At 55.8% G+C, this 17149-nt stretch overlaps 1 protein-coding gene across 1 annotated transcript in view; it reads right to left on the reverse strand.

The window, feature by feature from the left end:
• Nucleotides 1-17149, reverse strand: part of Tp73 (tumor protein p73) — an 84481-nt gene that overhangs the window by 34027 nt on the left and 33305 nt on the right. Inside the window, 2 exon segments of the mRNA XM_052178318.1 lie at nt 14985-15090; nt 15448-15537. Of these exon segments, the coding sequence (XP_052034278.1) occupies nt 14985-15090; nt 15448-15536 (195 nt within the window). The 5' untranslated portion in view covers nt 15537.

The following is a 17149-nucleotide window of genomic DNA, read 5'->3' on the forward strand; positions in this document are numbered from 1 at the left end:
TGCCTTCCTGCTCTCGGGTTCCTGCCTTCACATGTACAAGTTGGATACTATGATTTTACCCCAACGGTAAAATCTTAACCCCATCTCACATCTTCATTGTTTCCACCCTGTAAACAATCTCATCGATCTGTTCTTAGGCGTAGACAGAAGATGAACATCCTTCTAAAGGTCGGGAGCAGGCGCCTTCCTCAGTTCAGCACCCATGGCAGCCTTTGGCATAGCCCAGAACAGCAAGACAGACTACCGAGAGGTGGACTGACTGCACCCAGTGCTTAGCAACAAAAGGCGAGTTGTATCCAATTCTCCAGAGAGGTGGTTATTTCTCTAATAAAAACAGTGACAGAAAAGCCTGCCTGTCGAACGTGTTGGCTGTCACACTGAAATGCGACGGCCCAGGCGTGCACGCTGACATCAGTGTGGATCTCCTCAGCACGAGATCAGCCTGCCGAGGCACCCTACCTCCTGAAGCCACCCCAGTGCTCTGGCTTCCCTTCCAGTTTATCCGTGTTATCAACTGTCTCCCCTACCTGCTTCACACAGAACTTCCCTGACTTCTCTGCCTCACTTTACACGGAGGTGATGCGGGGTGGTGCTGATGAGGGACTCAGAAGTGAATGCACACAGAGAAATGAGAACAGGTCATGGTAGCACACGGGGTCTCAAGCGTGTTGGAGAGGGTGCTGCCCTCTCAGAAAGGCACTTGGCCCCACCACCGCCGTGCTTCTAAGAAGCCACTCGGAAGCCTCCAGATCTCCTAGACAATACGAACAAAAGCCCACTCTCTACAGTGACCCATCAGTCCCTGATTCACAGCCACCAGCCAGGGGCTCATCGGCCTGGCGGGTGGGGCACCCAGCATCTCCATACACTGGATTTAGCTGCCCCTCAGGAAGGAGAAATTCCTGTGTGCCGGCATCATGCTGAGCCCACAGCAGCTCTGACAGCCTTCCTGGTCCAGCCAGTTCTCCTCAGCCAGGCGCACAGGGATGGCACCAGGGTCCCGAGTACCAGGGGGCTGCTCCAGCCGCCTTAAGGCCAGAGTGCCCACCCTGCTCCCTGATGTGCAGAGGGAACATGGTTTCATAGACCTCACAGGATAACTGCAGAGCCTGGAACACAACCTTCCCAAATCCGTGGCCTTTCTTCTACTTCCTCCCTTCCTCCACACTCTTCCTCTCTCTTCCTGCCTCCCTTCCATCACTTCCTCATCTTCCTTCCTGTCTTCTTGTCTTCCCTCCCTTTCCCTCCCTCTCCCCCCCTCTCCTTCCCTCCTTCTCTCCCTCCACCTCTCTCCCTTCTCTCCTCCCTCTCTCCTTCCCTTCCTCTCTCCCTCCCTCTCTCCTCTCCCCCTCCTTCCTTCTCTCCCTCCTTCTTTCTGCCCTCCCTCTCTTCCTTTCCCTCTCTCCCCTCCCTCTTCTTCCCCCTTCCTCCCTTTTCTTTCCTCCCTTCTTTCTGAAAACTGCCCTGGCCTCTGCGCACTCCCCTCCTGTGGATGACAGGGCAATCGTGTCCCAGCCTGGCCTTCTCAGAGACGCAGGGGCAGGAACTGGAGGAAGGCTCTAGCTGCCAGAGCCTTCTCATCATTCTATGCTGTGGCCTCTCAGGCCCACTGGGCAGCCTCCATTTCTTTGAGCTCCAACATCGTTTCCTCGATTCAAGGCCACGTGCTTTGCTGCCCCACGGCCTTCAGCACCCCCTCACTAGGGCAGTAACTCTGGGTAGGGGTCAAGAGGCATTCACCCATCCAGCACAGGTATGGGTGGTATGGCCTTGTGACCACATCTGTTCTCGTGGGGTCTCAGTGTTCTGCAGGAATGGCTGACCTCTGAGCCCAGCACTGAGGGATGGGGAGTCAGGGTCCTCCTGCTTCCAGAACACCAGCCAAAGCTGTGCGGATTCTTCTAAGGGTAAGAAAGCTCCTGGAACCCCGTCTTCTCCCGCAGGCATGCCTGAGCCTGGGTTCGGCTTGCCTGGGTTAGTGGCCCTGTGGAGACAGCCATCTCTCCCGCCTGTGTGCTAGCTGGAGACCTCCACCCTGATGGTGTTTCCCACAGTCTCCCCGAGCCTATGATTAAACGGATGGAAATGTTAACAAGACAGGACTTGTGCATGGGGGGACGGCTGCCTCCCTAGAGGTATGCGCATAGCACCCTCCTTTTGCCCGCTGAGGCAGGGCCTTGCCCGGTCCCATGCCAGGGCCATGTGGAACTTTCCACGCCTCAAACCCAGGAAACATGCCCCCAGAAGCTCCACTGGGCTGCTAGGCATGTGTCTACAAGACCCACCATAAAGCCCAGGCCACCCCTCCAACAGCGTAGCCTGAAACAGGGTATCACGGAGCAGAGCCTTCCAGGGGGGTCTCTAGGCAGCTCCCCCATCTCCTTGGCACTGTCTGTGGGCTGCAGTGATTCACACGAATTTTTAAATTCCTGAGTGTACCCCAACAGCAATGGTGAGGTGTCTGTCTGAGGGGACAGAAGAGGGGGCATGGCTCTGCCAGCACCTCTCCCTGGCACATTCTTGTAGTCTGAACCCCAGCATTAGTATCCATGCATGTCCTTACTGATTTTCTGCCCATCTGTCCCATTCATGGGACAGTCAGTGGGGACCTCTCTGGCTCTTCCTAAATCTTAGGTCAGCGTGGAACAAAGAATGAACAGCTGAACTGAGAAATTAGATCCTGACAAATAAGATGTTCACTAAGAGTGATGTGGCCCACGTGTGCCACCCTGTCACCTGCAGCGACCCATAGCGAGGCTGTGACATTGTCTTGGAGACCCCCATGGAGAAGCGTAAGATGGGGGATGGGCAATGAAAGGTGAGGACAGAGGCTGCCCACATATCCAGGGCATGGACAGGCTCAGTTTGGCTCTTGGCGGAGGCTTCTGAGCTCCCCCTCCCCCACAGCACAGTAACGAGCCATCTAGCTAACCAGCATTCAGCTCAGGGCCTCCAAGACATAAGGGAGAGAGCACTGCCCATTGAAGAGGCAGAGCAGGTGCCCAGGAAGGGGGTTGGGGGGCTCTGGGAAAGGCAAGGGTTGCTGTGGTTTCTAATCTGTAGGTCTTGTGGGATTTGGCGTGGTTCTGGGTGGGGTGACAGGGAAAGGACCCTGGCCAGAGCAAGTGCATGGGTGATGGACACAGCAGAAGAGGTAAGAGAACTTAACTTCTGGGTTCAGCAGAGAGGGTTATAGGCTAGCTGTGCACGGTCCCCTTGCTGGGTGGTAGAGGGCAGCTGACAGTGGATCCATACACACCTCAGCGCTGGCAGTTTTGAAGCCCTTGGACACACAGATGACATAGATGAGGCATTGGGCTGCGGGTCGAGGATAGTTCCAGGGTTTGGGCCAGTGCAGGAGAAGAGTTCCCACCAGCTGAGGTGATGTTCCCAAGGTGGGACACTGGAGCTCAGATTGGCTCCATGAGGTGGCACTCCATCATCTAGCTGGCTTTCGGGGGAGCAGGAAGGAGCGAGGAAAGCAGATGCAACCCAAGATGGTGAGGAGACTGAGAGGTGACACGAGTCCAGGCTGTCCTACCTGGATCCGACTGTGGTGGGTGTGCCTCTCCCTCAGACCTGATCCTACTTAGTTCTACCCTCCCTGGGGTCACCGGCCCCCTCCATGAAGCTGACTCTGGTTCCTTTCTTAACCTTGTAATGGGGTCCCTTGTCCCGGGTCACCATGAAGTCTCCTCTGGCTTCCAGGCTGCTCCTCAGTGTGGCTCTCTTTCCCAGAATTGTTTCCCACTCCCTCTAAACACAGCCCCCCACCCCGACTTAAATAACACTCATGTCCACTTTGCACCATCCTGCTCACCTGCCTCCCACACCTGCATGTCCACCTGGCCACTCCCACCCGTGCACCTGGCCACCACACCACCCTGCCCACCTGCCTCCCACACCTGCATGTCCACCTGGCCACTCCCACCCGTGCACCTGGCCACCACACCACCCTGCCCACCTGCCTCCCACACCTGCATGTCCACCTGGCCACTCCCACCCGTGCACCTGGCCACCACACCATCCTGCCCACCTGCCTCCCACACCTGCATGTCCACCTGGCCACTCCCACCCGTGCACCTGGCCACCACACCATCCTGCCCACCTGCCTCCCACACCTGCATGTCCACCTGGCCACTCCCACCCGTGCACCTGGCCACCACACCATCCTGCCCACCTGCCTCCCACACCTGTATGTCCACCTGTCTCCCAGCCACATGCTCAGGCTCTTTGCCTACCTCCCACACAGAAGAAACCCTACAGTCTTTCTGATTACCACTGCAGGCCCTCTAAGGTAACTGTGGCTTTGTCTTGGTCCTCTGAAGGTCCCTCCAAATCCTGTCTTACACCTGGCCATCTCCACAGATGTCCTGTCCCGGCCACCAGATGGTTAGATCTCTCCCTCTCCCTCCTTTTATTGCTTCCTGAGCTCCACACTCTGTCTCCAGCTGCTGCCTGGCAGCCACTGCCACCATCTCTACCTCATCTGCTGAAGCGCCCCAGACACTGCACAGACGTGGCGTGAAGCCCAATCTCACGTCTTAGCCCCCGCAGCAATTCACCACCAGTCTTGGGGTCACTCTTACACACTCCTTCCCTGACATGCAGCCAGTCAGCAAGCCCAGTGCAGAATCTCCAGCAGCCCATTTCCCCACCCCACCTTCCCTGGGTGCAGGTGGCCCTCACCTGGACCACATCCCTTCGCGCAGTCTTGGCGCTGCCCCCGTGTGGTCAGTCCTCGGCTCTGCACCAGGCTTTTCTAGAATCTAGGCCAGCTCCACCCCTCTGCCCTACAGCTCTTTCCTGTCACACTAGCTATCTTTTCCCACCCGGAGCTACAGAAACCATGCTTTCTGCAGGAGCACAGGGAAGCCTGCTCCAGACAGGGTGGACTCCAGAGCTGGGTGGTACATGCACGTCTATGTTGCCTTACACAAGAGTGTGAGGTATTCATGCACCACTGTATACTGATGTGTGCCGTGCTGTGTGATTGTGTGTGCACATGTGTGGTGTGTTTGTGTCCATATGCATATGTGTTTGTGTGTGCATGTGATGTATGCATGTGTGTGTGTGTGTGAGAGAGAGAGAGAGAGAAAGAGAGAGAGAAAGAGAGAGAGAGAGAGAGCAGAGCCTCACTCTACATATAAGACACTGAAGAACCGGGGCCTTACTATATCCTAGGAGGCTTTCGTTCTCTCTGTCTCTCTGTCTCTGTGTCTCTGTGTGTCTCTATCTCTCTGTCTCTCTCTCTTTCTGTCTGTGTCTCTGTGTCTGTCTCTATCTCTCTCTGTGTGTCTCTCTGTCTCTGTGTCTGTCTCTCTTCCCGTGTGTGTGTGTGTGTGGGTGTGTGTGTATGTGTGTGTGTGTGTGTGTGTGTGGTGTACATGCAGGAGAACTGTGTGTGTGTGTGTGTGTGTGTATGTGTGTGTGTGTGTGAGTGTGTGTGGTGTACATGCAGGAGAACTGGAAGCTGATGAAGAACCTAAGAGTCTGAGGCATCAGGAGACAGTGCCAGCTGCTGCCTCTCCCCACTCATCCTATCCCATCCAGCAGGCCCAGCTCCTGTGTCCTCCACCCTTTCCAGCTCTGTAATGGGCTCACTGTGTGCAGGAGGACCAAGCCAATCCTGCCTTGCATTCAGGGCTGGACTCAAGCTGCAGGTCATCACTTGGCCAAAGACTCTTTAGTCCTCAGGGGGAGCTGGGAAAGTGGGAGGCAGGGTCACAGGAGGAAGGGCACGTGCCCAGTTCTCTCCGCCAGCTTCTCTCTACCTCCACTGACATGTGAAGGGCTGTCACAGCCGTGGCCAGGGACCATGTGACCTCACAGCTTCCCTCTGCACCCTAAGCAGGCATGAGAGTTAATTACTACTACACCACTTACAGAGAAGAAACTGTTTCAGCCCATGGCCTCATTTCCCCAAAGCAATAGCCAGAGATAAAACCTGAACCTATACACTGAGCCCTGAACTAAGATGGGGTACACTTATGAGAAATTCCATCCAGGGATAAGGTGGCATCCTGAAATCAGCCCGGTCCCCAAGGACCACTCTTGCCCGTGGGCTCCCCAGGGGCTGCTGCAAGCTGCAGGGCCAACAAAGGCAATGGTGGGGAGGGACACACGGGCGAGGTGAGGTCCGCATTGGATTTACCATTCTCTGGGCAAAGGGCTGCTCTCCCCTCCATGATCCTCTCACAGAGAAATGAGGAAACTGAGTCACCCACCCAGGTGGGATGATGGCTCAGCCCAGCCCCAGAGGAAAAAGCTTGGAGCCCCTAAAAATCCCGAACTGTACTGCTGTGCCGGGCAGAATGCATAGGAGGTGCGTGGTGCTGTGCTGAAGGAAGGAGAGAAACGCAGAGCCTGTGCTCTAAGAAGAAACAATGGGGGCTGGGAGACGGCTCAGGCAGTAATGTGTGTGCCACAAAAAGAATAAGGACCTGCATTTGATCCACAGGACCCGTGCAACAGGCCAGACATAGCGGTATGTGCTGGTAATTCTAGTGTTGGGAGGCAGAGACAGACAGACAGGCAGACAGCCCAGTCTAGCCTACTCAGCACAGTATATTCCAGGCGCAAGTGAGAGACTCAAAATACAAGGACAGCATCTGCGGAGTGATACCCAAGGTTCACCTCTAGCCTTTTTTTGCACACACATATAAACACACGTACACACACCACACATGCACCCACAAACACATACATATGAGCACACACCACATGCACACACACACATACCACATACACACACATACCACATACACACAGAGACACACACAGACACACAGACACAGACACACACAGATACACACACACACACACACACACACCTCTGCTATTGCAGGGTTCCTACACAGTACAGTACCAATGACTACTACTCTCCCTGCTCCACTAAAAGGGAAAGAGCCTTGTGTGGGGCAGCTGTACCCAAGCATTGTGGGTTACCCTGATGCTGTTTCTATTCTGATGTTAATTCTGCTTCCTCAAGAGGGGCTGCCCCTGCCCTCCCCCGCCCCCCCCACACCGAAGCAGTGGATCACATACTCAGGTGATCTCATGTGATCCTTTTCCCCATTTTAACTGGCCAATAAAGGCTGCTCAATTAACAGCCTGGTGTCTGCCTGACTCCAGGGACCTGGCCAGTCTGGAAATGAGCCTAAGTCCCTTGGGCTCAGGCCAAGCACAGGCTGTGGCTCCTTCCATCCTTCTGTCCTTCTGCTCCCTGCCAGGCTGGCTGTACCTGCTTGAGAGGAGCAACGGGGAACCTGGGGTCTACCGCTACCTGTCTCTGCCTTGGAGTTCACCCACAGCGAGGAGAGCCCGTGGCTATGAGAAACGCCCCATCTGCGCTATCAAATGAACAAACTCCCAGGTGAGGATGCTCTTGGCAGGGTGGGGCGGCTTCACACCAAAGCCCAAAGCAAAGGTGATCTCTTTGCAGAGCTTCTAGGGCAGAATAGCTTAGGGACCCTGAGCATGGCCAGAGCCACCAACCTCAACAGCCATTTCAGAAGTATTCAACCCAGGGGCAGGGGTAGCAGCCCTCCTGCCCTGACCAGATGCCAGCCAATCCTCCCATCCCACATCCCACTTCCTGCCCAGCCCGCAGCTGCTGATCCTCAAGAGCTACCCCAAGGATGAACAGAACAGCCTACCTAGTGCCTCTGGTCACCCACCAGGCAGTCAAGAGAGCATCTCTCTGAGCCCCAACCGTGGCAGACTCTGCCAAGCCCCCTAGATGGATGGCATCAGGCCTCTAAGCAGACCCCATACCAGGCTCCACCTACCGTGGCAAGGTGTCTCATGGGGTCACCGACGTAAAGCATGGTAGGCTCGTGGGGGTCTACACACGCTGAGGAGCTGACGTGCCGCGGGACGAGGCATGGGTCTGGGTAGCTAGGTGGGGTGGGGTAGACTGGTGGCTTCTCGGTGGGGTGGACTGAGGGGTTGAGGCTCCGTGGCTAGGAAGGCAGGAGCCAGGGATGCTCTGAAGCGTGCGGGCTGAGAGTTGGCATTCTCACCCTGTCCATCTCCCTTATTTCTGTCAACTGGCTGCATCCAACAACAAACCGGGGCCCACCCCTTTATTCCTCATGACTATTCATCAATGCAGGGCAGGCCTCAGCTTGCCCGGAGATGTGTTGGACCGCACCAAGCAGGCTGAGCAGGGGGAGGCGGTGGGGATGCAGGGTCAGAGGCTGGCTTGGAGATCACACACTCCCACCCGGACCCTTCTAAACTGCCACCCAGTGAAGGCTCTGGGGGCTGGGGCAGTCACCTGCAAACAGCCTACACTCTCAAGCATGGCCAGTCAGCCCTGGTCCTGGAGACCTATGCGGTCAGGGTTGGCTCACCCTGACAGAAGAGATGGTGCCGCCAGCCTTGGCGACCCAGGCAAGAGAACCTGCCTCCTGTCAGGGAGTCGCGACCCATAGGGACTACCCCAAGGTCTGAGTAGAGGAAAGACACACCAGTATGCTTGTGCCAGGGGACCTGTGGAGAGCTGAGACCATGGCCAACTACCGTCAAAGGCCCAAAGTGGTGGTCAGAGCCAAAGAACCTATGACTCCGTCTTACAGACAGCATTTTGTCTTGGCTCTGGCTAAGCCCAGAAAGAGGAGACATGGCCACTCCACCACAGAGAATTCCTGAAGGACCACCCGAGAAGGCACCACAGCCACGGTGGACTTTGCAAGCCAGAGTGGGGACTGCCAGGATACCACTGCCCCTTGTCTGGGGGCATTTGAGTTTCCGGTCTGGTTCACCCGTGAAGTCACCTTCAGAGGTCCACGACAGATGTGTGTCCTGTGGAAAGGGGGCCTTGGCACTGAATTTCCAGGCCTCCTGGAACAACAGTTTGAACCCCACATTTAGAGTCTAAAGATGTTCAAGAAGATGCAGAGACGGTGTGAAGACATAGTCCTCTGTCTAACCCTTTCTTGCCAAGTTCCAAACCAGCTTCCTTCTATCTCTCCAGAGAGCTGTCAGAAGCTGGGCTTTGTCTGAGGGCCATGTCAGAGGCAGGCCATGAGTAGCCCCTGCTCAAAGCTCTGGAATCCACAGAAGCAGCAAAGACGGACTACTTCACACTGAGTCCTACGCCATTCTGAGAGGTGTGGTCATGGCTGGTTCTGCACAGGTGTGTGCTGCCCACAAGTCAGCTATGAACAATAAAGTCAGTTTCTAGTCTAATTTTTGGGGAGAGCAATCTCTGGGGAAACACGGCTCAGGGGTCTATCTGTAATAGATAGATCAGGGTTCAGCTGCAGCCTCCCTCTATGGGGACTGAGGGACAAGTTTACCGACTCCTGCTCTGATAGGTGTGGCCAGGCTGCTCTAGAGAGCCCTGAAGAGATGGCTTTGTTTCCAGATTGGGGTTTGAGCAACTGTGCCCCTCAGCCGCTCTGGGTCCTCATCAATCAACTGTCATGTCAGTTTTACAAATACCCCAAGGAGAAAATGGAGGGAAGGATTGAGGCTGGAAAGGAGAATGGGATTGACCTCAGAAAGAACTCATGCCTCCTACCAGAAGAAGCACCTGGCCTGAGAGCCTGTCAGCCCCGAGGGACATTCTGGCCAGGGAAAGGGGTGTCGCTCACTGAGCTCTCCCTCTGCCACAGCCTCAACCTGGCGCCTGCTTCCTCCTAGGTGGTCTGCCTCTCTGCCTCCAGTGCCAAAGCCCCCAGGTAGTGCCAGGGTCCTCAGCACCTGCTTCTCTGTGGGTGACACACTGGAGGCTCCGCCTCGCTGGCTGCTCCTGGAGAACCCTCACAGCTGAGGCGGGGGCAAGGCTCTGCAGCCCCCACCTCCCGCATTCTCTCTACAACACATGCTCAAGAGTATGGTGTGTTGACTCGGGAAGAAACACCCCATGTACTGTCCCTGCTGGTGGCTTTGTCTCTCTTCCCCTGGACCCTGGAGTTGGGGAGAGGAACGGGCTCTCAGAGAGGCTCTGGAGCTTGGTCAGCTGAGTTCAGTGCTATGCACCTACAACCCTCTTGCCACCAAAACCTGCCAAGGTAGGGTAGCCTGAAACCACTGGAAGTGGTGGGTGAGCTAGGCGTCCCCAGGTGGATCACACAGAACCCTGTCTCTGTCCCTGTTTACCCTGCCTTTCCCTCGCTGTAAATTCTCCCTGCCAACGTCTATCCTTCCTGATCTGCCTGCCCCAAGGATGCATACACAGGGTCCATGCTTGTCCTTCTCTTGGGCGGGAGAGAGATGCCCCCTTCCTCAAAGCCAGCAAGGCTTCCTTGGGTGTCCCTTGGGGTCTCAGGTGTCTAATCCCTGGGTCCGCCCCCTGCAGGCCACAGGGAGATCAGCACAGCACCTCTGCCCCGCCCTCTGAGGCCCATCTGCTCATAACAGCTGTTGCCAGAGAAAGGCGCCAGAGACAGCGGGAAGGGGGCACCTGAGGGGAGGGGCAGGCCTGGAGGAGGACATGAGAGGCGGGAAAGGGCAGTGATCCTGCAGCCACGCCCAGGGCACCTGCCTCTCTCCCCTTGATCTGATGACCGACTGCACCCTGTCCTTTTTCTTCATTCAAAGAGCTGGACGGTCCTCTGGCTCTTGGCCCTTGGAGAACCAGGGAAAGGTCTGATCCAACATGGGGTGTGGAGGGTGAAAACTGGGATTTCTGCCCCTGAGGTCAAACCTCCACTGCCCCTTGGCACACAGTTGGTGCTCACAATGCTAACTTTGTCCTCCACTCAATCTCCCAGGACAGTGTGGTAGGGCCTCATTGATCTTGGACCTGTCCCCCTACATGTGACAGCATCCAGAGATTCTCAGCCTTGCGAAGCACCCTCTGGCCAATCATTCCCACCCTTAACCTTTGGCCTGGGGCACTCAGGTCACCCTACACAGCACCCGGGAGAGGTGTCTCTGAGCTCTCTTCTTGCTGGGCAGGGAGATCATTTCACTTTTGAGACAGGTTTGTCTGTGTAGATCAGGCTGGTTTCAAACTTTAGGTCCCATGCTGTCTGTCACCCAGGGACTGTGACTAGGCATGTGCCACCACACCTAGTCTCCAGGCCATTTTTAAAGCAGAGTTTCTGTAAAGTACCAGGAATCTTCAAGGTCAGCCAGAACAGAAGGTCATTTCCAGGAGCAAGGAGCTCTGTATGCAGAAGTCAAAATGGCCAAGGGGCAAAACCAGCTCTAGAGTCCAGTGCCCCTACATGGCAAACTGTGCAGGGTGTCCAACAGGGTGGGAAACATAGGTCTTTTCCCTAGAGCTAGCTGTCACTTCCTGGGGGAGAAACAGCACCTACGGACTTCTAACCCATCCGCTTCCCCATCTTATAGACGGGGTCGCTCAGATCCAGGAGACTAAAGGATCTTGAGATCCTCCCAATTTAGAAGGCCAGGATGGGCCACAAACCCAGGAGATCTAGCCTCAGAGTCCTTCAGTTTCCTCCTTACCCATCACAACCATCTAGACTCTGCTATGTCATCTACGTGGCCACCGGAAGCTAACACGGACCACATGGCCACAAGGGCATCCCTCACCACGCCTAGGGTTCTCCTCAGACCCACTAGGGGCTCAGCTGCTTCTGCCCATCCTGTTTGCTTTAATCTCACAAAACACTCTTCTCTAATGAGACACGGAAATGGTCAGAGGTCGAGGCCCAGCCCACCCCTCTGCACAAGGCCTCCTTCCTGGTACCCAGGAATCTGCATCTCTCCCAGGGTCCTCTCTCTTCTAGCCCCTCCCACCACCTCAACTTCACAAGCAAGAACATGGAGACTCAGAAGCACGTGAGAACTTGTGCACCAGTTTCTGCCAGCCATGAAGATGGGGGAGAAGGGTATCATGGAGTTCTGAGGGTTCACTATAACTGGTGGAAGCAATCTTCCACTCGAGGTCCCTTAGACACAGAAGGAACCATTGAAGAGAGCAGATATCCCGCCTGTTCAAGGACTGTGCTGGCTTAAGCCACGCCACCTTGTCTGGACTCTCCTGGTATTTGGGTGGGGTTGTCCAGCACACAGAAACAACCGGCACCAGTCAGCACTGAGTAAGGTTCTGGGGGATGGAGGAGGGCCCCTGAGAACACAGGAGGTGGGCTTGCTGGGAGCCCCGAGTACCTCAGAGGCCACAACTGCCCATTGACCTGAGAGCATTTCTGCATAGTGTTTCTCATCTTGGTCCCAGCGAGGGTCTGGGCTAGAGCTCTCAGGGATGGAGATAGCATTTGGGAGGTTCTACCTAGTCATGGCACTGAGCAGGCCCAGGTACCCCACCGCCCTCTTAGAGCCCTTTTCCAATCTGTGCCTCCCATAGCCCCTGGAACTCTAAACCATACACACTCAGGCACTCTCTTGAAATCACCCTGCACTTTAGAAGTTGCTGCAGCCAACACATGGAATCCAGTCACAAATCCACGGCATGCACACCCTCCTCCCTCAGAGAGTGCTCCGCAGCTCCTCCCTCTGATGTTCATCAGACTTCTGAGCTCCCTAGGATGAGTCACTGGGCTTCAGACCCTGAATATAGCAGAGTCCCCGCGGAGCTGAACTCGGGCCTCGGCAGGCTACTCCATCTGCAGCTTCCCTGGAGCAGTATGTACTCTGTAGTCTGTGCCAGGCTAGAGCTATACCCTAAAACAACGACATACCTTGTAGGTCCCCAAACCACTCCTGCATATCTGTACCCCTAACTGTCATTTCCAGAGCAGCCTCCATCCCTGGACTCAAAGATGCTCCCTGCAGAGCCAGGATGCCTCTTTCCTCTGTGATCCTGATCATCTATAATCAACCATGTAATTGATGAGATCAAACTTTAACCTCCTCCATTTCACGGTATGCAACATCTAGTGCTCCCTGCACTCCCCCACCCACCCCCAGCTTCCTGCAGCTCCTACAGTCCCCCAGCCTCACCCCCAGTTTTGTGCAGTCCGGGGAGCTCTGGAGCATTGCAGCTACATGGCCCTAGTCATTACATCTCTGAGCCTCGATTTTTGCTATCAGGGCTGCTGGGAGTTCTGAACATGCAGGGAGCTGTTGGACCAGTAGCTGTCTCTCAAAAGAACTGGGTGTGAAGGTCAGCTGAGCCCTGCAGAAGGGAGGCTGGGAAGTCCTGGTTCCAGGGAATTCCCACTTCTAGCAGCTGAGCTGTGCACCCAGGAATTCCATCCACCACTTTACTGCAAGGCCTGTTGCTACCTGAGAGAGCAGGCCCCTTGTTTGCGGAGGTGTTGAGCCCCGCCCTTGTTACCCCTACTGGGAGCAGCATGCCCCAGCAGGTGAGTGCTCTGGAGCACAGCCAACGTGTTTACATTGGGCATCTTTGGGGCCAGGGTGGGTACCACATCCCTAGCCGCAGGGGCCCGGGACTGTTCCCTGCTTCTTCCTTCAGTCACAGTGGGGTCTCTCCTCTGAGCACTCTGCCCTCTCAGGCATCGGCTGGGTATCTTAGACTGGGGGAGGCAGCTTCCAGAACTCCTGAGGCAGGCATCTTTAGATGAGTCTTTGTGTAGGGCCCTCCATCTCTTTCCTTCTAGACAGGAGGACACACATATTCTAAATGACGAGTGTCATAATCACATCTCTAAGGAGTAGCAAGCAAGATGGAGAACTGTCCTCACCACGATGCAGGGCCATTCTCTTCCCCTAAGCCCCAGGCTCTCCTTCCAAAGCATGTGCCTCAGTTTCCTTGCCTGTAAAATGGACGCTTGCAGGTGTCCAATGAAAGTGAACTGCTACTCTGAGACAGGCTCCTGAGCTGGCAGAGATCAGACTCCCTGGGACTGCCACTATAAGAGGGAGTCTAGCCCAGTTCCATGGGAGATGGTTCTGTCCCACTACAGAGAGAGGGGAGGGCGCAAGGGCGTGGTACCTCCTGTCTCTTCAGCTTGCTTTACACTCACACTTGCATCCAGAGCCCCGTGGGTCTCTCGTTCACTGATGCCCAAGGTGGCCAGGCTTCCCTCTCCAAGGAGGGGTCAGCCTCACGCGTGGCTGGCCTCTAGGGTCCCCAGCCCTCCAGCACACGGCCCATCAGGAGCTAGTGGGAGGACGACTGCACCAGAGACACGCTCAGCACCCAGTGCCTCTGCCGCTGACGTGTACCGACTCGGCCTGGGCTTTGCTCACAGGCTTCCTCCGACAAGTCCCCGCCTGACACTTCCCTGGCCCTCTTGCCTGTGGGATCCAGCACCTTGGTGGCCCAGTAGGGGAGGATGCTGAGGACAGAAGGCCTCCAGGGACTTCCTTGGGAGCGGAGGTCTTCACACTGCCCCTGGCATGCCCCAGCCACCTTCTCCTGCTCCTGGCACCACTGGGGCATGACAGTGGAAGGCAGAGAGTGAGGCAGGAGCAGAATTCCACAGCTACTGTGTCTCATCTTCTTGGCAAGAGGAGCCAAATTCCAAAGGCTGGCTGCTTGCCCCCCCCCCTCTTGGTCCCAGTAAAGAGCCCACAAGATGGAGAATGAAACCACTGTCCCCACTGGCCACATCTTCCTCTTCTAATATAAGCAGCCTGCCTCAGTGCCCTCCATCCTGACCGGGTCCAGAGGTAGCTACAGGGACACAGGCAGGTTAGAAAGATAGGGACAGTTCAGAGGCACGGAGCAAACAGGCATGTCAGACCGACACTAAGCAGTTTTTTTAGGCAAAGGAAAAAGGGGGTGCTTTCTCCACAGGGACTCAAGATGTTAGAAAACCACACCTCCCTTCTCTCTGAGGGCTGAGGCCGCCTAAGAACAAAGGTACCCCAGGAAAAACCAGGGAGAAGCAGGTGGAAGAGGAGGTGGTCCTAGGGAAACACCTGGATCCAGCCATGCCTAAAGCTCTCCCGGCCACTGGGTCCGATCATGCTTGAATCTATTCCTGCCTAGGAGATGACAGCAACATGAGCTCATTATATATTTCCTTCTGACCCAAGGCGGGCTGCCCAAAGCTCTGCTTCCCCGCTCAACCTGAGAAAAGTCAACTGAGTTTATTACCAATGTCCAGTCTTTAGCATACCTCACTCACCATGCCCTGCAGGTGGAAGACAGCCATGCTGGAGTCCTCACTGCCCGATGCCTCACTATTCCCTCGGCTGGGCTGGGGAAGGTCAAAGTAGGTGCTGTCTGGCTCCCTGTGTCGGGGAAGAACATTGGATGTTAGCATCTGCTCTAGAATCCCCTGTGCTCCTTTGGCTCGGGACACCGGGTTACCCCATGGCTCCTGGTAGCCATGTGTGTGTCCCAGGAGATAAATCATATATCCTTGGCCTTCTGCAGCTTTCCTACCCACAATCCCCACCAGCCCTCAACTTGCCCCTCAGGCCTATTAGAAAGTGCTTCATATACATCGACTCTGCCCACAGCCCACCAGAGAACTGGCCAGAGGACAGACCATGACTGTGGGTCACATGTACCCAGAACATGGCCCAAGGCAGCTACTACCACAGCAGTCCCCTCTCTCAACCTATTCCAAGCCTCTCTATACTCACAGAGAACTCCACAGGTGCTCGAAGGTGGAGGAGGAGGAGGAAGAAGAAGAGGAAGAGGACTGGGCCATCTCCCCACCGCTGCCGCTCATTCTAGAGAAAGAGGGAGGACAGTGTGAACATCCGGGAGTCCTGCCTTCCTCAGCACCAGGAAAGCTAATGGCACGGGGCTGCAAGGAGACCCCAGACCTCCCACCCACGCTGCTCCCACCATGTGCCTCCCTCTTCCCTGTCTCGCTCCCCTTCTCTTCCTCCCTACCATCCCCCACCCCAAAGCAGCTCATCCTCTGGTCCAGGAGGTGAGACTGAGGCGAGCTCTGTTTTAGGGATGCCTTTCCTGGATTCTGCCGCCTGAAAACGGGTAACAAGGGCATGCACACTCACATTGTGTAGATACTACTGGGGGAGTGAATTTAATTCTCTGTGGTCTTGGGTCAGTGTTTGTCAAGAATGAGTCATGGCTGCCATAACCTGTGTCCTGAGCCTACAGGACGGCCAGGATTAGGTCAAGCCAGGTCTTGGTTTGTGTATGTTAGTAGGGGAAGGCTGTGTTTAGTCGCCAGGACTTCGAGACAGCTCAGACTTCATCAGTTTCTCTTAGTAAGAGCGAGTGTAGGGCGCCCCCTGCTGGAGCCATGTCTGTAATTCACAGCTGTGCAGGCTACTGTGGGACACAAGACCTGCCGGGTCTAAGGCCAAGGTCCTAGAACTGATTTGGAGTTGTCACCTGTGGATGGATGGTCTCCCCAAGGAAAGGGGAGCAGGGTCACTCTGACCCCAGCTAGTACCCACAGCCTCTTTCCCCACGATTTCCTCAGCACAGCCTCCGGCACGGAGGCCCCGCCCACTCACAGCCACCCTGAAGGGGGCCGGGTCAGAGCCTCAGGCGGAATAAGCTGTGGCTTAGTGGGAGGGCGGGGCAGGGAAACCCTAGCCCACCTGTCCGCTGCCTTATCCCAGCTGAGAAGCAGCTTCCTGGGGCAGCCTTCTGAGCCCCGGGAACCAGCTTGGCCCAGCCCCGCATTGCCAAGCAGACAGGTCCAGACTTGCCCAGGGCTGGCAGGGCAGATCTGTCGCTTTTGTCTGACCCCAGGCAGGCGGCCGCTCATAGCGGTTTGTGGCACACATCTAGAGATGGCACGCGCCAGGCCATGGGTCCTCAGAGAAGTGGCACAAGCTGAGAGGGCCAGTGATAGGGGTCCAGCTGAGCACAGACAAAGAGAAACCTGAGGGCAGAGGCTCAGTCAGCAAGAAAGGATGACACAGGACAAGTATCCTGTACATGTCACGGCCCTGCCCTACTCGGAGGTCTTAAGTGCCTTGCCCAAGGTCACACAACTATAATAAGCTCAGGAATGAACAGATCATTTATGCTCTTCTCCAGGCATAAGAATTCATTCTTCCCACCTCCCATTCATCACAATCATGAAGGTGTTGACAAGCCATTGGCCAGCCAGCATGGAAGGTGGGCAGAGATGCCTTCACCAGCTCTGGGGGTCTTGTACTTTCTGTGAGAAGCCATGAAGCCATTGGTCAGGAAGGTATCATCTCTGTGCAGGCAGAGTGGGCTGGCCAGCTGGGCCAGGCTGGTGGACACCCTAAGACCCAAGAAGACATGCCTAGAAATCCTGCCCCAGGGACCACTTGGTCCCTTTCTCCCTTTTACGAGGACTATGCCAAGCACAGAAAGGGAAAGGACATGGCT

This window comes from Apodemus sylvaticus, chromosome 3 (assembly GCF_947179515.1).
Source record: "Apodemus sylvaticus chromosome 3, mApoSyl1.1, whole genome shotgun sequence".
NCBI lineage: Eukaryota > Metazoa > Chordata > Mammalia > Rodentia > Muridae > Apodemus > Apodemus sylvaticus.